General features: G+C 41.1%; 1 protein-coding gene across 2 annotated transcripts in view; it reads left to right on the top strand.

The window, feature by feature from the left end:
* The window catches only part of ncanb (neurocan b), a 137,511-nt gene that overhangs the window by 18,259 nt on the left and 94,958 nt on the right, over positions 1-24,294 (top strand). For both annotated transcript variants that reach the window (XM_034881613.1, XM_034881614.1), the window contains exon 2: positions 15,081-15,163. In XM_034881613.1, the coding sequence (XP_034737504.1) occupies positions 15,091-15,163 (73 nt within the window). In that variant the 5' untranslated portion in view covers positions 15,081-15,090. The remainder of the gene's footprint in view (positions 1-15,080; positions 15,164-24,294) is intronic.

Below are 24,294 nucleotides of genomic sequence, written 5' to 3' on the forward strand. Positions count from 1 at the left end.
CACACACACACACACACACACTCTCACACACACACACACACCCTGTCCAGATCAGAAAGCAAACATAAATTGAATGCACACGGGTGCACACAAACTTGCACGCACATTCATGAACACATGTGTACCGACTCACTCATCCAAACGCAAGAATGCCCAGTGATTCCTCACGACATATGTCCGTCACAGCTGCTCAGACACGCAGGTGCACAAAAAGCTTCAAACTGTGGAAAAGCAATATCGTACATTTCCCCGACGCGCTCCCAGAGAGACCTGCCAGGCCAGGGAGACGATCGTCATCCCTGAGATTGTTTCCGAGGTTTGTCGCTAATTATGTCATGGCGCCGTTTAAACTGTCTGTTAAAATCCAATCATTAGGCAGTGTGTGTAGCTTACAAGATTGGGGCGTGACGAGGTCGAGGGGAGGATTGGGAAGCGGAAGGGGAGATAGCAAGTCACACTGTCTGGCTGTGAGATACTGGATGAGGAATTTCATTGGAGGAGAACCTTTATGCAAGAAGCTTAAAAACACTTGTTTTACATTGAATATGGGCTATAGTTTATTTGCCTTTCTAGTCACCACATAATCGCAGAAGCTTAAAGAAGTAGTTTGACACTTTGGGAAATACACTTATTCACTTCCTGGCAGAGAATTAAAGGGGATGATTGATACCACTTTGATGTGTGTACTTTAAGCCGGTTAGCATATACACCGAAACGGGAAGAAACAGCTAGCCTGGCTCATAATCCACCTACCAGCGTCTCTAAGGCGCATTAATTTACACGTTATCTTCGATTTGTTTAATCCGGACAAAAAAACTACAATTCCTTTGCTCCCTGAGTTTTACTTACTTACTGAATTGTTGTCTTAACACTATAGATTAACAAGACAGTGTCAAAGTTGCATAATATAGAGAATGTGTCAAAGTGAGAAGAAGCCTCTGGAGATCTCCATTGTTGATTCAAACATAAAAATGATGACAGGGTGCAATTTGAAAAACTGTCAACTTTGGAGCAGGGAGTAAAACACATAGCTTGTTTTAAATTGATCCCTCTGGTAGCAGTCTGACTAACTCATAATGACATTGCAAAAACAGCCTAAAACTAGCAATCAAGTGCACCACATCCCTCTGTGAAATGCCTTGTTTTGATTTATGGTTGCACAGGTGGTTTCCTGCATGCTCAGTACCTCTCCCACACTCTCTCTCTCTCTCTCTCTCTCTCTCACACACATACACACACACACACACACATACATGCCTTCAAATTAGTTGTCATACTTGGACATTGCGAGTTGCGAGTTGCCCCATATTCTCAGACAGATAGGCAGATAGAGCAGGCACCAGATGAATAAGTAAATAAACCTTGGCCCAAGGCAGATCTCATCCATTCTACTTCTCCCAAATGAACATGTCCAAGATTCGATATACCTAGGGGCTCCCAGTAAGCCTCCATCTCAGACCAGGGAATCGTGCTCGGTCTACGACCTCACTACAGCGCTTTAGCAATTAAGCTGGAATAGCCAGGCTGCACGTTCGTGCCCCTAACAGCCTCTCTTGCTCTCTATCACTCTTTCCCTTATCTCCTGTGATCTTCTCTCTCGCCAAGGTGTGTTAACTCTCCCCGCAGTCGTCCCTCCTCTCTGCATCTCTGCACTCCCACCAGCGTCTCACACCATCCCCGCCCTCCTTATTTACACTTCAGCAGCACACTCCCTGTTTTGCCGCTCCTAACAGGATATTGGAAACATCTGTAGACTTTCATGACTCATTAGCCATTCTAAGCGTGATTATTTATTAAGCACAGAGCATGCTGAAGCAATCAGTGTGCTTGCTTTGTACTCAACATCTGCCCCTCCACCCCTCACACACACACTCTCTCACACACACACACACACACACACACACACACACACACACACACACACACACACACACACACACACACACACAACTAAACACTTCTTTTTTTGTGGTGCTTTGAGTGTTTGATATCTTCCGTTTTCATTCTTACACTTTGATTCCTGTTCCTGCACGGCACGGTTATCTCAGCGCAGTGTCTTCCTCTGCCATGCCATTTTTTTTTTTTAATCTTACACTCTCCTTCTCACCCTGTCAAAATCAACTTTTCTTTTCTCTGGCCGAGGTGCGCTCCAATTCCAATTTCTTCTCAATTTATTCATCACACTTTGACAGTCCTCATCTCGTCTCAAATTGAAACTCTTTATTTCTCACCATGAAGTCCAGCTTCTTTCCATGCCATTCCATCGTATCCAAAATCTGGTTCTTTTTGTCAAAGATGATGCATTGCCAACGTCTATCACACATCTAACCATCAACCTACTCTCTTGTTTATCTGTCTCTCCACCTGTTAAATCAATATCCTCCTCTTTAGCTCCATTTATAGACTGAGATTACCTCCACCGTTTCAGCCCTGAAATATTTTAGTCACATCTCACTACCCACAACTCACTCATTTACTCTATTAATATGAGGATCAAGCAAATATGAATTGTGTTGTAGAAATTATAGTTTTTTAAAGCAGAGCTGTAGAGTTATAATTAACCTTTTCTTGCAGATTAAGTAATTCAAGATAATTAGCTTATTGACTTTATGATTGAACGTCTTAAAAAAAAACATTTTTTTTACTGTTTTGCCTTCTCTTCACTTTACTGTCCACAATGAGGTTTATATTTGTGGTTACGATTGAAATGTCTCAACTAATACGGAACAGAAACTTAAAGGATCTATTGTAATAACGTTGGTGATAACTTTTCATCTGTCACCATAAAATTACATATTTGACAATTTGTTGTTTACGACCAAATAGCTGCAACACTAGTGACACACACTACAATACTAAATACCTTATTAATCCCCCAGGAGGGAAACTGAGTGCCACATTACATATACAGCAGACAACAGGTAAGACAATTGGAAAAGATATACACTTCTCAAGACAATGCATAATAAGAGTAATAAATAGTGTGAACATCAAAGACTAGCGGCAATGTTAACATATTCATGCACACCTACATTACACAATCCTCAGTACAACCACTGTCTGAGTCAATACCATCAGATCATCATCGTCATCGTACAACAGTAACAGTTGCCGACAATGTTCATTAAAAAACGTCACCCCAGCCTTAACTGTACTTTGTAAACCTCACACAGCCGCTAGCGTGGCTCTAGACTCTAAGTCTTGTTTTCACCCTTTAGCAGTTTCCTTGTTTTAGCTTCTGTCTTTATTTTACAGTTGTTTTAATGAAACACAACTTTTTTTTGTCTCACCGTCTTGTGTTGTGTTGTTGGAGCCAGAGTGTTTCGCCGTTAGTCAGCCAGTAGTTGTTGCACTGATGCTGGACACAGTCCAGTCTGTCTGGGTCCTCATTGGCTCAGAAGCGTCCTCTCAGGTGGCAGGTGATGGATGAGACTTAACGCACACACATACACCCCATGGACATAGATACAAACACACCATCTGTCTGTCTGCATTCTGGTTACTTGATTCTTTGTGTGTGTGTGTGTGTGTGTGTGTGTGTGTGTGTGTGTGTGTGTGTGTGTGCGCGCGCATGCGCGTGCGTGCGTGCGTGCGACACCCAGGCCACGGACGCATATGCTTCCCTGTGTGAAGTCTGTTTGTGAGATGATTTAATGAGCAATATAAGTGGATTGGATGGAACTTGGAATTTTATGAGCTGAGTTTGGAGAGGAAAAAAAACAAACACACGACCGCTGTAGTGGTATCTTTAATTACAGACGTCTCCAGTTTTCAACATGCTGTCTCTTTTTTGACCCTCCAGTCCCTCATCTCCCAGGCTGTCTCTCAACTTACTTGGGGGGAAATACAAGATAAGTTTAAATGAATTTCAAACAGGCAGCTCTCATCCCTTTGTTTATTAGTCTTATGCTTTAGTTTGTGGCAGGAAGGCGGAAGGAAGTAAGGAAGCTGTTTTAAGCTCATGCATTCTATGTTGCCATTACAGTACATGGCTTTTTGATAACTTGACATACACAGAGATAGCAGTGGTAGATAGTTAACCGTTCATGAGTCCATTATGAATTATCCTCCATGTAAAGCATATAAACAAAATTCCAGCGTGTGGCAAGGCCCCAGAGATGGCTATTTGTGTCGGCTGATCCACCACTTTGGACTAAATATATCTCAAATATTGAAATGGATTGCAGTTAAAGGTTGAATAGATATCCTTGTTTCAAAGAGAATGAAGCCAAAACAACTCAATCCTCAAATCAGGTCAAAATACAAAAATACAAAACATTCCCAGCATCCTTAGCAGCACATTGTGTCCTCAACTTAGTACTAATTAGCTAATGCTGCTATACATACATGCTAAACTCCAATTGTAATCATCTCAACATCATGTGTCCCTGTGAGGATATTAGCACTCTGAGGTTAGCATTTAGCTTTAAGCACTACTGTACCTACAGGTATAGCCTCATAGAGCTGCTAGCATGGCTGTAGTCTCCTCCTTGTTGAAATATGACATATGTCATATACAGTATATAAAAACTTGTAAAATAGCCACTATGATTCATTTTGTTCAACTGTTCCACAAAACTCCTCAGATGAAGAAATCTTCAAATAAGATATTTCTATTTGTTTTTTTTTTGTTTGTTTTTTACTGTTTGCTTTAAATAAATTATTTGGACACTATCATTTTGTTACATGATAAAACAGTATAACCATATCATCATGTGATGCCACTTCACACAGACATTACACTATAGAACTGAACATAGACTTTTCACTACACTCTCCTCTGTAATCGTAAAAAAACTAAACAGGACTATATGGATGGAGTGAACTCAACACCACTCATTTGGTACCATCCTGCTGACCTATAGGCTTCCACTGTATTTATTCTGATGGGGGATGTGGTGCGGAGTTGATTGTGCAGGTTTACTGACCGGCTCCTAGGCCTTTGCTCCTACATGATATAGTGTCCCTGAATCACCGCCTTTGATTAACTGAGCTGCGAGAATTTAAGGTTTGCCATACAGCACTGGATCCTGCGGACAGACAAAAGCAGAGTGGGAGACACAATAAAGCAAAGTGAGAGAGTGGAAATGCGTGGACATACAGGCTGGAGCAGAGCGACAGAAAAGACACAATGTAGAGAAGAGGCGATAAAAGTGAAAGAGAAGTGTAGAGAGGAAAAACTTTGCTGCCTTCCCAGTGAAATATGTCCTGCACACAGACCTCTTGTAATAAACTGATAACATCCTTTCACCACAAATGTGCACATCTGTAGACAGTGAGTGTGTATGTGTGGCAAGGGGCGGTCACAGAAGCGGTCATCATGTAATGTCCTCATGCTTTATTGGTGTGTCTTGCTCTGTGTGAAAGATATTGATTAAGAAACAACCACGACAGCGACCGTACCAATATATCTTAAGAGTTGTCACACCCCTTGTAATTGGACCAGTCCAGCTTTAACACCCATGGGCGAGCAGGGATACGACAATAATTAACTTTAGTCTTTGTTTACTGTCTTACAGTACATCATTTTATTTCAATTTATATGTTTTTTTACAGCATCATTAAATTCAAATCCCGCGTTGTGTTTTTTTCTCAGTCACATCCTGCTTTGCTCTGATTTAGAAAACAACAAAATAAGGATTTAAATGTCGTGGTGCAGAAAGATTAGCCAATTAATCAAGTAGTGGACTGATAGGAAAGTGACAACAACAAACCTTTTAAACAAAATGTAAAATGTTGTGTTGTTTGTTTGTCACTGTTTATAAGTTCTAAATATAAAACAATTATAAAAAAATGTGATCATACATTGTTTTTTTAACAAATGTTAGCTACTTCCACCTTAGAAGATGTAAGGATTTACAACGCTTTATTTTGTTGGACTGTGGTTAAAAAAAAGAAACCTTTGGACCTTTTTTCCCTTTTTATACTATTATATGAGTTAATAAAATGATTCACTAATAAAAAAAAAATTAAAAAAAAAATTTGAGCCCGACGACAAATATTTGGTTAATAAAAAATCCGATATATCCGCCGATATATACTTTAAAAACAAAACAAAAATAAAACAAAACATAAACAGATTTCCCTAACATTAGTTATTTGTAGTTATTTATGAGTTTTCACTAAAATATTATGATAATAATTTATTTTATTGTCACAACAGAACAGAGGAACATCCAAATATATTAAAGTTCGGATAAATAAAATGGTTTAAAAAATACAAACTTAAGCTATGAAACTTAAAGTCCTTTGAACAAAAACACATTAACAAAAAAAATAATCAGTGTTGCCAACAGGGAATTAGATCACCCTTGACCGTCCATTTTTATTTTATTTCTAAAGTGTTCATTTATCAGAATCATTTAGTTGTCATTATGAATGACTCTGATGAATGAATATTTAACAGCCCTTATTAATGCCGATACTGATAGTTTGGGAAATGCCCCCCGATATATTGGTCGGGGTCTAGAATAATAAGATTAATACAGTAATCATCAGTTGCATCCTTAAGACATTCAACCAAGCAAAAGGATGCTGTACCGAGACTGAACAGCAAAGCACAGAGCATCATTAAGTTATTGTCCTACATCCAAATCCACATTAACGTACGCGTGGACGAAGACAGCCTGTGTCCGTATGAACCATGAAGGTATTCTTCCTTTTTAAAGCTGTTTTGAACACAGTGCCCAAACCATTTCTTCCCTCTACACTCGTCTCAAGCCACATTTATATTCCAGGTGAGGACAAGCAGGCAGCCAAGAGGACCTTGATGTGCCGAGAACAAGTTTTACATTTGCCACCGTATAAAGTGGCTTTGCAACCCGCAAATGAGGAGTCTTAGACAGTTGAAAATTGCCTCGTCACCCTTCCTGCACGTAAAAAGTCGGTCACCCCATTTTTCAGAGGAATCTCTCTCTCCGTCCCTCCTTCTCTCTATGCCTTCATCACCGTGCCCCTTCCCTTCCCTTTTCTCAGTCCAGCATTTTACTCTTCCTCCATATCGTTTTCTTTCTCTTTCTACCTTGCCTGTTTTTAATCACATTTAGTGTAGGGTGAGCTCACCTTTTGTGGTCACAGTGAGCAAGGTAATATGTTTTACAGAAAGGAGTGGGTGATGCTCCGCTTCCAGCTGACTTTAATAGGATGCCTGGCTGCATTGGCTTCTGGCTGGTGGGCGGTATTGTATGAATAAGGGAGACCTGGGTGGCTTTCAGCTGTAAGTAATGGGTTTCTATATAGTTCTGGGCAGCCCTAGAGCTTATTCCCACTCTGCACCATCAGGGTGCTCAGCAATGTCACACCTGCTTTGTATGGTCGCTCTTGGTCAGCGCTCTCTCTCTCTGTCTCTCTCTCTGTCTCTGTCTCTCTCTGTCTCTCTCTCTCTCTTTCTCTCTCTCTTTCTTGCTCTCTCTCTGTATCTTTCCCCTTTGCCATTTGGACCTTCATGTTAAGTTAATGTTGAAGAATTAAATCAGAAAAACATCTGAATCCAACACGTAGTCCACTACAAGCACTTAATATATGCAGTGTGCTTGCAGGCTGTGTAGCGAAACACTTAAATGTAATTGACAGCTTTTTAGCTCCATAGTGATAACGCTGGAACAAGCACAGTCTCATCCTTACTTTCATTCCATTATTCCTTCCTTCCTTTGTTCCTTCCTTCCTTTACTTCCTCCATCCCTCTTTGCCCAGCTCCTGATTAACTGCACCTTTTCATGTGAGCCTGAGTAGCTCCTCATTCTTCTACAACAGAGCGTATTAATAATAATCTGCATTTGTAAAGCACCTTTCAAAACAACAATTAACAATTGTATTGCATAAAATAAAATGCATCAAAAAAAGGATTCCTGTGAAATAACATGACTTAATGAATACAAATGGTCTAAAAAAAGAAATTAGGAGTGTCTTGAGTTGAGATGTGTGCAAAGATGTACAGTATGCACTAATGAGTAGTCACCATGTGCTCAACAATCACACGAGCATCTGCCCATGCCATTCACGCTTCATTCACACTCTAAGTGCACAAGCATATTTGCATTCCCGTAAGTATTTTGTATGTTGCAACTTTAATTTTCATAATATCGCAGACTTTATTATAATGCAGAGCAAGTTCTCCTCCCTCATCTGAATCTTCATCAGCCTCACAAGCAAGAAGGAAATGTTATTTCCTGTATGTGTGCGTGCGTGTGTGCGTGCGTTTATGCATGTGTGCTTGCGTGTGCATGTGAGAGATGGAATAAAACTGTCTCTGGCTTACACTCTGTGTTTGAGCCCATATGGTAGGCTCTGAATCTGATGGCAATATCTTCTTTTGTTGGGAGCCTTGCCATTTCCCCGCACATTGGTCTACCAGCTCCCATTCCCTTCCAAGCATATACATACAGTGACAGGTCTTTGCAAAGCATCAGGGGAAATTTATGGCTGCTTAAGATTCAAGTTCCCACCCTTACCCACTCAGGCTTGGCATTTGAGTTGGGCTGAAATAAGCTTTGGCTTTTCTTTGTACCTCTTCCTGTCTCTCAGTCTGTATCTCTTTTCACGCTCTCTTAGCCTCACCACCTGTTTTCCTCCCTATTTTCTCTCTCTCACTACTTTTGTCTTCACTTCTCTAGGCCTTCTTAATTCCTCTCTCTGTATGGATTGTAATTGAGTAGATCAGCGAGTTATCAGTGACTCAAAAGGCTTGTTTCTTGCACAGCATGTTCTGTTTCAGCCCACCGTCCCGCTTTTTTTTTTTTGGAGACCTGCGGTGTTCTGCTGTTCCACCTCATACAGGTTTTATAAGCTAGAATGTAGCCGCCCACTCAGCCATTTCTTTTTTCATTTAAGTGCTTTTATACTGTACAGTAACTCCCAAGTAACACAAGAAACCACACCAGGATGCTCTAAGACAGGTGCAAACACAGAACCGGCCCTGATGGTGCAGAAAATGTGAACTGCTAAAGCCATTTATGTATAACACATTGTGACAGGTTCTAAAATCTTGGTAATATCCTTGCAAAAGATTGTCACTCAAAGGTTAGCCTCATTTTTCATTCCAAGGGACTTGGACACAAACACTCCCCCTGTGAAACCAGCACAGTTTTCTTGTATGAAAGTGTGTGTGCATGTGTGTGCTGCAGGAACAACAGCAGTGTGCAGTGATGGAGTGACAGACCGCCAGCCTGAGTGATTAATGAGCCCTCTTAATAATGCACCATGGTGAGGAAAGAGTGACAGGACAATTTGAGACAAACAAAGGAAAGGAAAGGAAAGAACAGAAAGAAAAATATAAGAAATTACAAGCCACGGATACAAATGGTGGCAGACGCAGTTTGGCAGCTACATCTTTTCCAAATATAGATAGAATAAGGTAAAAAGTGAGATTAGGATGAGATGACAAATTGGATGGACTAGATTTTTCCATGAAAGGCGGAGGTGGGTCTTGCAGAGGACTTTGAAATTGGTCAGCTTTGCATTTTTTTTAGCTTATATCTGTCTTTTTGTCCACCTGTAACCGTCTAGCTGTCTGTCTCCCAGTCTTGTCTGCCACATCTACAGTACCAAAGACAGACTGGATAGGGAACAGTGCACTCATCCGACATGTTGAGATCCGGCTGGATCTTTGCAGCTGGTACACACGCAGCAGGAGTGCTCACACTGACTCTCAGTGGGAGATCATGCAGGTGCGGCTGAGGGAGTTTGTTTATAAAACAGCACTTTTGGGTTGAAGTGGATGAAAATTGACTGTGCAATGCCCCACCCACCTAACAAACTTTTACAAACGTAACGGTGTCAAATGGACCACTTTATTACCAATTATTAGTCATTACAAAAGTACTGGGTCTTACATTTTAAATGGAAGTAAGTAAAAGCAGGCTTTTCATTTCTAGAGATGACCGTGGAGTTGGTCAACTGAAATTGCAAATATTGCTAGCAGATTTCATCAACTGTTGCTAGTTAGGATAATCAAATGCTAATGCTTGAACTCTGTGAGATGGCTGAAAACTCATTACCTTCCACAGCAGCTGGATTCTCGCAATAAAACAAAATCATGCGAGATTCACGGGATAACATTTATGAAATTCCATCTTGTCAGGCTTTAAGTAATGCATTTGAGTATGTTTTACCAGCTCATAGAACCAATGAGTGTCTGGTGAGGACCTTCTGGGAGCAACCGGCGTGGTTCAGGTGGGTGTCACGTGGCCGCAACTATTCGTTTAAAATAACAAAGGCGGACATGATGGACAGATGGTTCATCCAATCATTTGTCGTGTATTTTTTGAAAGTAACTGACCTGTTCCAAACCGTTTCCAGTGACGGCTTGTCAGATGGTTTAATGTTAACAAACCATCTGGCACGTCAGGTTAGAAAACTCTGCCTCCAGCTGACTTTGTAATATAGAAAACTCTGCCTCCAGCTGACTTTGTAATATAGAAAACTCTGCCTCCAGTTGACTTTGTAATATTTACAGATGATTCGGGCTTACGCATATGATGGCTACATACATGATGACATGATATAATGGGGTAAACAAATTTTGAGTAGCTGGTGTGTAAACACTCTCAAACCAAATACAGACAAGGGCGGAGCCACTACTGGCATCTTGACTTCCACATACCTGTTATTGGTATTGGAGATACTGCTTTAGTAAATAGTAAGCTAGTTAGCCAGGTATGCTAATATGCACATCTTGCATTAAAGCACACAAACACTCAGTTGAATCCATTCCTTATACTCTCACTGGTGTTTTTGGTATTCTGAAGGAAAGAAAGACACCACCTTCCTAATTCAGGAGATACAAAGTATTGCTCTTACATTACAGCCCTTTGCACACTGGACCAGCGTTGTGAAATCATTCAAATCTTGACAGGCCTGCTGTGCCTTGATATAAATGCTAAGCTATGATTGGGCATTCACTGTTCAGGAGCAGGGTTTATTGATGACCAAAACCTGTCCATACTGGACCTGTCCATATTGTCCATAATGGAAAATGCATTGAACTTGGACTTTGGATCAACAGGCTATTGTGTCAGCAGCTGAATGTGTAGAAGAAGATGAAACTTTATTACTTACACATACCAGGGTTTTCCCTGCTAATGTATGGCTAAGGCAATGTACGATTGTATAGTTCAATGTAGTGAAATTCAGTCCCTGCATTTAACCCAGAAGTTGAGAGCAACATACAGTGTCTGGGAAGCAAGTCGGGGTTCAGGGTTTTTCTCAAGGACACTTTGACATGTAGCCGGAGGAACCTGGGATTGAACCAGGCTCCCTGTTGCCCCGCTCTACCATTGACTCACAGCCAGCCATGTCAGGGTTGACTCAAATGAGCTGATTTCACTGACACTAACAGCATGTTGCCTGTCCCTTGCCATGGCACACACACACACACACACACACACACACACACACACACACACACACACACACACACACACTAAAACCATAAGGAAAAGGGGAAGAAGGACACAGAACTGGTGGAACTGCTTATTCTGTTGCACTTTTAAATTACTACAGTACACACAATCCAAGAGGAGGCAAAATAAAGCACTAGAGAAAAAAGAGTGAACGATCAATAGCAGAGTAACTGTGCTACAGAGAGATGATGGGTGCAGAAAATAAAAGGATGTAGTGTAATAGCATGGTCACTGTAAACACAGCTCTAGCCCTGGGTGCACATATGAATAGCTGCTTTTAATGACCTGAAGAGAGAGAATAAGAAGCTATGAAAAACTCAAACTGACTAATATGATCACTGCATGCTGTTTGTATTAGCACATTCTAATTTGTTATATAGGGATTTATGAAAGTTGCAGTTTAACACCCAAAATGCCATTTGGCTTCATTTTTAATAAACCAGATTTTACTTGATAGCTTGATATTATGTCTGTTCTTGGCATCTCCTCACTAATTAGGGCTGCTCAAATGAATTTCATAATGTGAATCATTTGTCAGAGAGCCCCCCTGGTCTTTTGTAAAATAGTCATATTCATATAATAAAATTCATTTTCAAAGGTTTACAAATTTAGTCTTGTCTTAAAAATAAGCTTAATATCCCAAAAATAGACGTTGAATACATTTCTATGAAAGCATTGTAAAAGCAACCGATTCAAACTGTTTACAAAAGGAGACTGACAGAGCTTTTAGAGTTTTGAATGCATTTTTCTGGCATTTCCTTTGAGGAAGCCAAGCATGCTATAAGAGAAGTTTGCTTCTTGAGTGATGTGATGTCCTCTTTAGCCTTTATCAATGTAATTTGTAGTCTCGCTTTGCCAGACCATCCTCCACAGTGCTGCGGAGGAGGGTTTGAAGAATCCACACAGTATTCTGGGATGGGAGGAAAACTTGTTCTGGTTTATTGGCATTTCTTTAAACCAAGTACAATCTTCATGCACGGGGAAAAGCCACGGTGCCGCTGCAAAATAACCTTGGGAAGGAACTTGTTTTGGAACACGTATACATTCAAAAGTTGTTTTTAGTCGTGCAACAGAAAACTCTGACTGGACAGATCTGTCTAGATAGCTGTCTGAATTTACCCTGCAGAGTTCTGAGGAGCAGTCCTAAAAAATTCACCGAAGTTAAAAATTCCAACACAAACAAAACGGAAGGTACAGGGCATACAGCTGAAATGAGTGTGATCTGGCGGAATTTCCGACAGCAACTGCTAATTGTGGCAACGGTGGCCTGAAGGAAAGGAAGCAAGTGTGTGACAGGGAGGTCGCCGGTCCAATCCCTTGACTGACAGGCTAAAATATGGGTGGGGAAAGGGAAAGAGCAGCATTTGTCTTTCCTTCATTACCACCACTGAGGTGCCCTTGAGCAAGGCCCTTTACCCCAACCTGAGCTCCAGTGGAGCTGCTCAGCTGTCAGCAGATCAGACTGTGGCTGTACCGGGCATCTTCTAGGTAGGAATGTGGAACTGTGTGAATGAGACAGGTCGTCGTTTTAAATCAGAATATGTTCTCTGTCAATTTACCTAGATAAATAAATATAAAATAAAATGAGTAAATAAATAAAAATATAAGAAATCCCGGAAGCACAACATTATGGATATAAACTACAATAACGTTAACATTACATGGCAGTTTGGAGCTGCAACTGTTCTGGTAACTTCTTTTCAGCTACATTAAAGTGTGTGTAAGAAAGTAGGAAACACACTATTAAAGGCACACTATAAGGCTTAGGAAAAAGTCACACCGGTTTGGCAAAAAATGCTTCTGTTAACTGTGAGGACTGCTTTGAAGAGCCCAGTTCTTTAGTTACATACAGCATGGTCACCTCACATTGCCAATGTGTCACCCTCAATGCAGCCACACTCAGTAAAACACCTTACCTTCCAATCTCTGTCCAATTTAGTGATGCCCTCTAAAGTGGGGACCAGCTTTTCTTCATAAGAAAGGTGGAGAACAAAGAGGGTCCAAGGAAACCTGAAATAAAGCTCCTCCTAAAAGGTCCATTATAGCAGTGGCTGCCCTGTATTCAAGCACAATACCTCATCAAAAGTCTGAGATACAGAGGTAGATGTAAATTACGCTATTAAAATAACAGTAGCAGTAGTTCATAACATCTCTTAAAAGGACTGAATAATTTGCGAAGTGACTTTAATGTGTCACAAGTAATGTAAATCTGCACCAAACACCCAGAGTCTGTTAAATGAGCTTCCACTCAGCTGTGGCACTGCAGAGGCATTTGGTTTGAGGTCAGTGTTTTTGTCCTTGGCTGTACCTTTGAGATTGAGTCAGAGCGACTAGCGGGGCTGTAAATGACACTGGCTATCTGTGTCCAGCATCTCCACTGTCCCCCCCACCCCACCACCAAGGTCCTCAGGCCCTGCTCGGCCCGCCACGTCTCTAGAGATGGCATATTCATTATTTACACTCAGGGTTTCTCAGGCTTCACGGCAGGGGCTGACCTACCTCATTTGTTCTCTGTCTCCTGGCTTCTGTGACACATATTAGCAGATAGTCAAATATACACGGATAAACATATTTTAAGAGAGTATGAAATGACATCAGCCCAATTGCTTGCTCTTGGCTGCTGTAAGCACATAACATAAAACTGAAGTGTTACACTAAAGACATATTGGCAATAACACAACATTTCAACCCCACAATTTGCACTGAGATTCTTCACAATCTAAATGCCAGTGTGTGTGTAAGATTGGAACCCAATTCCCCAGTTACTTTCCACAAAAATACAATCTGTCTACATAAACCTATGCAGATATACCATGCAGTAGATGGCTCCTGTCAACCTGGCCATCAAATAGATATTTCTTTATGTTTAATGTGACAGTGTCTATGCCGCTTTGATACTTTCCTGCTGAGTTTTCAGCACGTCATGTGCAACAAGGGAACCCAGAGGTCCAGCATGTTAGTTTGACTCCAATGATCTTATGTGGCTGTTTCCCAAAACAAATCTCTTGTTTTTCTGCACACAGCTATGTTGGTATCCTCTTTTAATCCCACACCGCAAATAAAATCAACAGGGTAAACTGTACATTGAATTTTTGTTCCAGAGATTTTGTCTCAGTCGTTGAAGGCAGCAGCTCTGTTATCCAAAATCTAACCTTTATAATTTGGGTCCTTAGTCAAGAACATTTAAACTATTTTAATCACTTAATGTAACTTAATGTAGATCTCCATTCTAAAGACATGCAAGCTTGGTGGTTTGGGGAGTAAGTGAGCATCTGCGTCTATGAACACTCCGGGAAAGTTGCCAGTTCACCACAGTCAGTCTGGTTCGTCTGTAAGGTGTAAGGATAATTTAGTATACTTTAATTTATGGTCACGTTAAGGCAGCTTTATTTGTATAGTCATTAAAAGCATTTAAGCACTGCTACGATCTTAAAGTGCTCCAGAAGACTTCATCACTCCCACATTTTAGAACATTGAATTAAAATGAAGAATGAATTGACTGCCCCCTATCCTAAGAACCCTCGCTGAGAAAAAGGAATAAATCCTGTGAAAAGGAATTGCAACTGGTGACTCATCCGAGCATGCAGCGCGTGTCAGATGAGCCCCACAAGGGCAATGTGTTGCTTTCACTTCCCTTTGTGTACTCACATTCCCTCCTTCTCTCTCCATCTCTGTCTCCAGGTGCAGCAGGATGCAGGGCATACTGCCTGTGTGTGGACTGCAGCCCCTGCTGGCCCTCCTTCTGCTGCAAACTGTGGGCTGTGGTGAGTCCTCATTAAACTGTAGGCAGTTCCCGTCACCTGACCCACTGTGTATGCAGTACATAACTCTATATAATCCTACACACAGACAAATCTTTCTCATCATCTCAATACATATATATATATATATATATATATATATATGTATATGTGCGGTCAATCTGACCCATGATTCATATCACACATCGTTAATAGTTAATAGTTGATAGACTGTTTGTACAACTCTCCTGCAAATCATAATGTTGGATCGCCTTCAAAATACCCTCTATAGATCAGGGCCGTGTGTTTGGATCCACCTCCTGTCAGATACTAGCTTCAATGTAGAGGATGTGATAAATGATGTCCCCAGTGCAATTAAACTGGGATGAATATATCAGCTTAAATACCTGGTTGGGTGAGCTCCAGAGGCATGCAACCTTAATATCCCATCTTCATCACATTCTTGTGAATGCCATGTTTTAGGAACCCCCAGGTGGTCTTCAAATTCGGCACAGACATCCACTCAGACTCAAGAATGAGAATTAGATTTTGGTGGTCTCGCAAAACACCTTGACCAGTTACAACAGTATAGACCCTTTGCAAACACGTGACCACGTGACAACGCCATGACGGACGGCAGAATCACCCGAATCACAAACTAAATGGTGTAGTAGTTGGTGAGCAGAAAGTTTCATTATTTTCAATAGGTTAAAAATAATTAACGCTAAATAAACTGTAATAATAATACTATCTTCTTCTTTATGGCTTCTTCTGTTGCTAGCTTGATTGAGTCTTAAATAGCGTTACTCAAACTAAACAGTGGGAAAAGCAGGCTACAGCTAAATTAAGACTTTACAGTAATAATAAAGACAAGTAATGAGTAATTGTATTTCAAAAAAGGGCAAGTAACTCAGAACTGACGTAACAGCTGTTATGTATTTGAACTGTTATTGAGGGTCTTTTAAATGCTGTCTCAGATAGTGGTTAGCCGAATGAGCTGTTAGCTAAACTAACGTTAGCTTTCCGGTGGATGCTAATGGCAGTCCACTACTGGGGAACAGGTCGTGCAGTGTTGTAAATCTTTGTTCATCATGATTATGATGCGCAAGATGTTCACGCATGCGCAGCACAGACACCTGCCTCTGGTTTGTTCACTGGCACAATAATAGCTCACACCGGCTAACACTACGTAGCCCGATTGTGGGAAACAAATGACCATTCGTGACTGGCAGACAGGTTAGCAAAATGAATGTCCCACCTACCCGCGAATGAATTCGTGGCTGGTAGCCCACGGCATCAGTTTGTAGTGTCGGTAGATTAACTTGTTAGATCTCCTCAGTCGCGTTGACATTTTTCTTTGTCTGTCAGTCCATCCATTCCTTTCTGTTTCTCTTCTGTTCTGTACTATCATCTTAGGCATTTAGCACACCACCACAGCTCAGCTACCAGCCCCTTGATTCCTCTCGTTTTATCTGCTCATAATTACCCCAACAGCAAGACAGGGGCGAAAAGATGAGATGTAAAGAAAGCAGACAAATCTGAGATCTCCAAAGCTCACATTCATCCTCTTAGCCAAATCTAAGAGTCGGAAACAATTTGGATATTTTGTTAAATCTCCCAAGATATTTCTAATATATAAAATATATTTGCGGAGGTCATTAAACTTTGCTTTTAATTCGTCGCAAAAGCTGAAGTTTAGGATCTTAATCCCCTCATTATGTGTCAGCAAGTTATCCAAACTCTGGAGAGAGACTTGGCAGTTTGCATTTATTTGGATAATCATGTTGCTGACTTTTTCTTAAGCCCTCGATTTAGCTGAGAAGAGGACAGCGTGACAGAGAAACATGTAACGGCGTTTGTGAAGAGAGAGTTTTGGAGGCTTCAGTGTCATTCAGCAACTTACACAGAAACTCGGCGACATTTATCTATCAACTCTGGTCGCTCAACAGCCTTCCTATCTGTCTCTTTGGCAGTTTTATACTGAGCTCTGCAGGGAAGAGTATACAATACAAGCACTCACATCCCATATTTCTTTTTTGCCCTCTCTATACTCTTCTTGTACTCCCCTGCTGAGTATCTGTGTGGATACTCATGTGTTTGTGCTTATGTAGGACAGACTGCACGTCCCACAATAGTCGCAGTGGCCTCCCCGACCGTCTGCTCCTCTCTGTGTTGTATTGTTTCTGGCTTCTGTGGAGGTAACGGACATGGCACCGGGGCCTTTCAGTGAGGGCTCAGAGAGTTGTGTGTCTTTGTATGTTTGTGCGGAAACCCTCAGGTTACATCTGCCTAGTAGTTTATTTATGCAGCCAACTTGCCAAGGCAGTACGCACTGTGGCACACAAACACACACACACACACACACACACACACACACACACACACACACAAGCACACACACACACACACACACACACAGAATCTTTGTGGAGCATGATATCACACTCACATCAATGTACTGTAAATGTATTTTGTTTCTGTCTTTCTTGCCATTCCGGAACTTTGCTGTTTTTCCGTCTGGGTGACTCTGGAAACAAATCAATGGGAGGTAGAGGACTACTGGGAGGGTTGCTACTAAAACTCACCCCGTGACACTTTGCCTGACAACCCAGAGATTGGGTAGAAGGTGAGACGCGGGTGAGGAGGACAGATTACAGGTGATATTTTCCGCGTGTGTGTTTTGATGATAGTATGAGCATGCCTGAACTTTTGTACAAGCACTCCCGTGCATGTGTATGTGTGTTTATGAATTTTAAAATGTTGGCTGCATGCCACACAAGATAAATGTATCGTTATGCTTCAGAGGGTGCAGAATTAGTCACGGCAGCAACCTGCAGGGAATTCCTGTGAAGCCTGACATGGCCTAGTAGGAGCCAGCTCAGACGGGCGAAAACTGCAGTGAGATGGTTAATATTTGTCACGAGAGGACGAGGAGACAACATGTGGCATTCTGGGTCACAAAGCGATGATTAGAGTGTGCAGTAAAATATGCCTAAACACCAAGGAGAGAGATGAAGTGTCCCTGTTAATATGACACCTTTTGATTTTGATGTAGTTTAAATATTAGTTTTTGGTGTACATATTTTATTTGAGTGTATTTATTTCCCTTATTAATTGATGTCATAAAGCCCTAGGATAAACACAGTTTTTTGCTAATTTGTTCAATTTTCAATTTGCGCTGCAAGCAATTTGGCGTCTAATCGCGTGTTGACTTTGTACGCAATTGGCAACGCTTTTAAAATGTACTTGGCTGGGAAAACACAGTAATTGCTTACTTAATATTATCGCAGTTACCTGTGCTGTCTAGTTGTGTGTGGAGCGGTGTGATCAGATTTAGAAACCTGATTCACTCCCCTGTTCACTAAAACACCACTGAATGTCTGGGTTTAGACACGTCCGATAATATTGACGAGTGAGATTGATTGAGTGATATTTATTAGGCAGATATCTATGGGAATATTTAGATGGTTAAAGACAACAATAATCCTGCACTCAGTCTAAGTGATAAAAAAAACTATACCTAACATCATATCCTCATCGACAGTCCTTCATAATGTTACATTACCGTTAGCTTAGCATAAAAACAAGAGTAAGTGAGAAAAAAGATGAGAAAAGAGAGGAATGTACAGAAAAGGGGAAATAGAGCACAATAGAAAGTAGGAAGCCGCTGACAGTCAGAGGGATGTTTCAGGAAGAAGAAATTGTGCAAGAGAATGTCAGCATGGCGACATCATTTCCGAACCCTGCGTGATGTCTGCCTGCCAGACCTGCTGTGCCTAGATGGGCAACATGAATGTGCACAGACAAACACAGTGAGGAGGTGCAGCTGGTCTGTACATCTGACTGTAACTGTGTGTATTTGGGCGGGTGTGTGTTTGTGTGTGTATCTTTGCATATTTGAGAGCGTGTGTACTTCCTGCAGGGGAAGACCGTGAAAACACGGGCCAGTGATCAAACATAGTGGAAAAATAAGGTGGAAACCAGTCCCTCCTCATTCAATTTACATTATACAGTACATAGATTCAGATCTGGTCTTGGAAGAGGCCACCTCCGAAGCATTGTGTGTGTGTGTGTGTGTGTGTGTCAGCCTCAGCTTTTTTCTCTCACTCTTCCAAAATGAAGTGCCCCTCTGTTGGCCGTTCCTATCCATTCGATGACGCTACTTTGTGTTGGATTTCCTATATCCCAATTGAATCACCGAATTTTAAGGGAGACCGCGATGGTGAATTAAGATCTTTATCCAAAATTGTAGTTTGCAGAGCAACTAACTGCGTACAGAGGGTTCAGTTTGTACACATGTGGTCCAGTTGTATACCCTCCTCTTCTCCAATCATTAGCTTTGACATCATGCAACTATATCTGATGATAAGATGATATGTCTTCAAGCTTCCCCACAAGGTTTTACTCTTTAGCTCTGTAGCACTGGACATCACTGCACATATCACAGTGCAAAAGAGTACACACAAGTATTAATACATATTATGCGTTTTACAGCATGTAAAGTCAATTTTATTAAACGACAAACATCAGGGTTTATGAGCAGCCTCCACTCATGTTATTTTCCCTATGTCTCTTGTTTTCTCCATTTGTCTCTGTGCGTAATTCAAGGTCAACGATGCATTTCTCCACATCTCCAACAAAACACCAGTTTTGTCAGACCATCCACTTGTACATAAACAAACCCACACTTGCTGGCGCTCTGTTCTGTTTTTTTTTTCCATTTCAGAAGGAAAAAATTATTCAACTTCTTCTCACTTGTTTGAAAAAGTTTGTTCTGGTTTATTTATTCAGTGTTTGTAGTATTCCAACAAGAACAAGTCATCTTCGGTTTGTAATGTTTCCTCAAGAGAGAATAAGAGCTTTTAACTTGTATGAAATTGTACAGTAGTGTGAATGTAAATACGTTTTGGGGTAAAGTGGTTTCCTATATTTTCATAGAAAGAAGCTATAATATGTGACTGTAAATTCATCAGGAGGTTCCTGAAAAGCAGTATTTACTTCAGTACAATTTTGAGAGATTTTCTTTTTATTCTACTAACAGTATACCTCCACTCAACCACATTTTAGTGGAAAGAACTGTACATTTTATTTAATTACATTTGAAGCCTCTAGTTACTAATTACTTTGGAGATTTAGATTTAACATACCAAATATTTGATGGGCAAATAAAATATGATTTTTTTGTAATGATTAAAATACCCCACAGCATGTATACAGTATATAGTAGTAGGTAAACTTGGCTTCACCTCTATGAGCTGCAACATCAAAATTCTTCTTGTAGAGACAGAGCGCATCACATAGCGCGTCATAGCCTGCAAACCACGCCCACCGGAGGGGAAAACAATCACCGCTACAATATACAACTAAGGGCTGAATTGCTAACAAAGGGCCTGTAGCTAGCTAAAAACATCCGATCAAAGCATGTCATAGGATTATATTAGCAACCTATGTCTACCAGACAGGACAAGTTAGCCGTTGCTAAGCTGCTAATGTTAGCTAGGTGTTAGCAAGGCTAGGCATTTGCAAAAATAATAATGTATAACTTTCTAATCATCCACATTTGACTATAACACAAGTTGCGTGCAAAATGCTTAATCTTAATTTACAGATATGTAGTGATCCTAAAACTGACATTTGGGTATTTGAGTTGGTAAACGAAATGCTTGTTGCACACGTAACGTTTTGCAAAGGTTCGCTAGTACACACACAGCATTCGGGGATGGGGGGAAAACATGCTCTGGTTTATTGGCATTTCTTTAAACCAATCACAATTGTCTTGGACGGCGCTAAGCACCATAGAAAAGTTGCGGTGCCGTTGCAAAATCGCTTGGAAGGAACTTATTTTGGTGGAATATGTGTATGTTTAAAAGTTTTTTTAAGTTGTGCAACAGAAAACTCAGATTGGACATAAAGTCTAGCAATCTGTCTAGATTTACCCTGCAGACATCTGAAAAAAGGTTATAAATAGTCCTCATAAATTGGCCGGAGTTTAAAATACCAACACACGATGCCCAAAGCAACAGATATCTGGCCTATGTGAGTGAAATTCGGCAGATTTTCCGACAGCAATGGAGCAATCCCTCAAGTGGAACGTCAAGGATGTAGACTACGTCCCTGGGATGTGTTCATATGTCCCAAAGTGTTGTTTGTAACTGTTCGTGAATGTTATGTTTAAACTTTTTTCTGAACATAAAAATAAAAATTTGTTCACAAAAAAAGGATATAGACTTCGTTCGGCATAACGTTAGGTTAGTGTCAGGATCCCACACTCTCCCCATTCTTCCTGCTGATTCATCACGTCTGTGTCCACTTTTGCCTTTAAAAAAGCTCAGTTTTTTATTTTTATTTTAATATAGTAATGATCCAATAAAATACCAGTCTGGAAGGGGCGATTCAGTCAGTGCCCTTGATCAAGGCTCTGACTCAGTGCTGGAGTTGGTCCCCGGCGCTATAAGTGGCTGCCCACTTGTGGGATGGTTAAATACAGAGAAGGATTTTTGCTACATGTACGTGTATGTGACAATAAAGTACCTTTACTTTAACCAAGTATTTATACTGTAAGTATACTGAGGCATTGCTACTTTTACTTGAGTAAAAGAACACTATGTAATGTGATACTTATTTTAGGAAAAAAAAGAGACATTTATAAAAGTTGCCTCTATTTTTTCTATACATAATTACATAGTTCTTTCCAGGAAACTTTCTAGGAAGTTCTAAAACAATCATGGACCTGTAAAAGCATTACCATTGAGTCCATTTAATAATCCTCTTCTGTACTGCTCTTGTACATGAAACCACATCCATCATGCTCCAGATTAAAACCAACTCTGAAAATAGCAGGAGCAGTTTGAGCTGGGCCGGCTGCATTGTTTGTGTTGTTTCAGCTGTCATTTCTTAACACAGTGATCAACTAATAGCACAAGCCTCTGTTGGACAGCTCATCTGTGATGATTTATGACTTACACACACTTCTGCACAAACACACACACACATAGACATACACACATAATCAGCTGACACACAGGCAGCAGGAGTGAAGTGGTGTTGACAGGAGAGGATGCACTCGATCAGTCCCAGTAGCTCTTTTGAGTGGCGGGCTGACGGGTCTGATGTTGGCAAATTGAAGACAAAGGGGCCTTTATCACCGGAAAACCTTTTGCAGGCACTTCTGTAAGAAAGAAAGGGAGAAAGAATAAAAAGGAGAGGGTGAGAAAAAGGAATGATGTTTGCAATTGTGTTCTATTACTGTGAAAATGCCATTACCGCCCACCCCTGTGTCTGTATGCAGCTCGGTTCCAGCCACATACAGGCTCTCCGACTGTGTTTAATAATTCGAGAGCACCTCTAAAGCGAAGACAGATGGGCCAACAGTGATGATCACGTAGACGCCACTGTGAACCAGCAGAAAGAAAATAAGATAATATGAGCTCCATGTGCAACGCGCTGGAAGTAGAGCTTCCGTGAGGAGGTAGAGTGTGCCCCTCTTAACATACAGACATACAAAGACACGGGACAAGGTCAATAAAAATTGGCTGTTAAAGGTGGAGGCTTGGGGTGTGACCTTGACCAACTGGCACTTTGCTCGTTTGAAAGCCACAATGTCTCTCTCTTTCTCATGGACGGGCCAAATTCTCTGGATGGGCAAAGCACAGAAAAGGGAGGTAATCTTTCCCCTTATGACCTCATAAGGAGCAATATTCCAGATCGGCCCATCTGAGCTTTCAAAGGCAAAGCAGGATACCCAGGGCTCGGTTTACACTTATCGCCATATCTAGCCACCCGGGGGCCAAAGGCAGGCTGGAGGAACTCATATTAATGTTAAAAATGTCATGCCATGGGACCTTTAACATTTAACAAAATCCCATCACACTGGCATGGACTTAACTGTCTGATGAGTTGTACAGAGGACATATATGCACTTTTGCTTCTGTACTTCTCTTGCTTTGTATTGACATTCAGCTTTTGTATTTCCTCTTCTTTTTTTGTCACGCAACAGCCTGGTGAGCCTTGTTTAGAAAAGGGTGACAAAGAGCAATATAAAACACAGATATATATCAAACAAAAGACAGCCTCTTGGGGGTTAAGCTTGTGATAACATTTCCATCTAAATGCAGATTTGATAAATCAATGGCAGAGGAAGAGAACAAATGGGGGAGGACCCCACCTGGTGTCCTTCACGTTGCAATTTTGGCTTTTCAAAGGGGTTCTGCAATTGATTTCATTTTATTTAGTTTTGCAAATTGCAACACCAGCCAGGAAACAAAGACAAACATGTGTCCAAATGAAGGGGATCAAAAGAGTAAAATGGTGGAGTGGGGGGGGGGGGAGAACATGAATGTGAATGAGATTGTGAAGCTTGGTTGGCTTCATTTGTGGCACTGTCTTGCCCATTGGCAACATAAATAGCTTAATGCTACCCAAATGGTGCTTATCCAGGTGGAACCTGGCAAGAAACCGGCGAGCAGATTAAACGTTATTGATGCCTCTTAGCCGAAGAATACATTTTCCTGTTTTTTTTCCTAGCAAGCTCTCGGCAAGGTGGTTCAGAAATTGCAGTTTGATTGTCTTCTGGGACCACGCATTACTGTGTGTCAGTGTGTGTGTTTGAAGGGGCGGGGCACATGCGTAAGTGTGTGGTAAACAAAGATGAGTGCCACATCCTCGAGGGGGATAAAGCAAAGAGAGTGACAGCTGGGAGTGGAAACTAATAGCCTCTGGTTTCAGTGTGTGTGTGTGTGTGTGTGTGTGTGTGAGGGAGCATCAATGTGTCACTTTGCCAGTCTTAACACACTGCTCTCTAAATCACAAAAGTGCATCTCTACTTTTTTCCATCGCATCCTCTTGACTCCTTTTCCACATCACATCACTCCAATTTTGCCCGTTACACAGACCTCCAGCTTTTTTGGTTTATGTGTTTTCCCTCACTCGCCTCCTTCCTCCGCTCACAATCACACACTGTGTTATTTCCTGTCAGTGTGAGACAAAAGTACATTGCTTTTGCTCTTAAGTTAAACAAATTCCAAGTGCATCAATTTTCCTCTACTCCGATCCCTATTGCAGAGTGTGTGGAGCACAAAGTGAGGGGATAGAGCCACTTTGTGCTCAACAATGTTGTGTAACTCTCAAAATTGTAATTTTCACCTGTATTCACTAAA

This window comes from Etheostoma cragini, chromosome 9 (genome assembly GCF_013103735.1).
Source record: "Etheostoma cragini isolate CJK2018 chromosome 9, CSU_Ecrag_1.0, whole genome shotgun sequence".
In the NCBI taxonomy this organism is placed as follows: Eukaryota; Metazoa; Chordata; class Actinopteri; order Perciformes; family Percidae; genus Etheostoma; species Etheostoma cragini.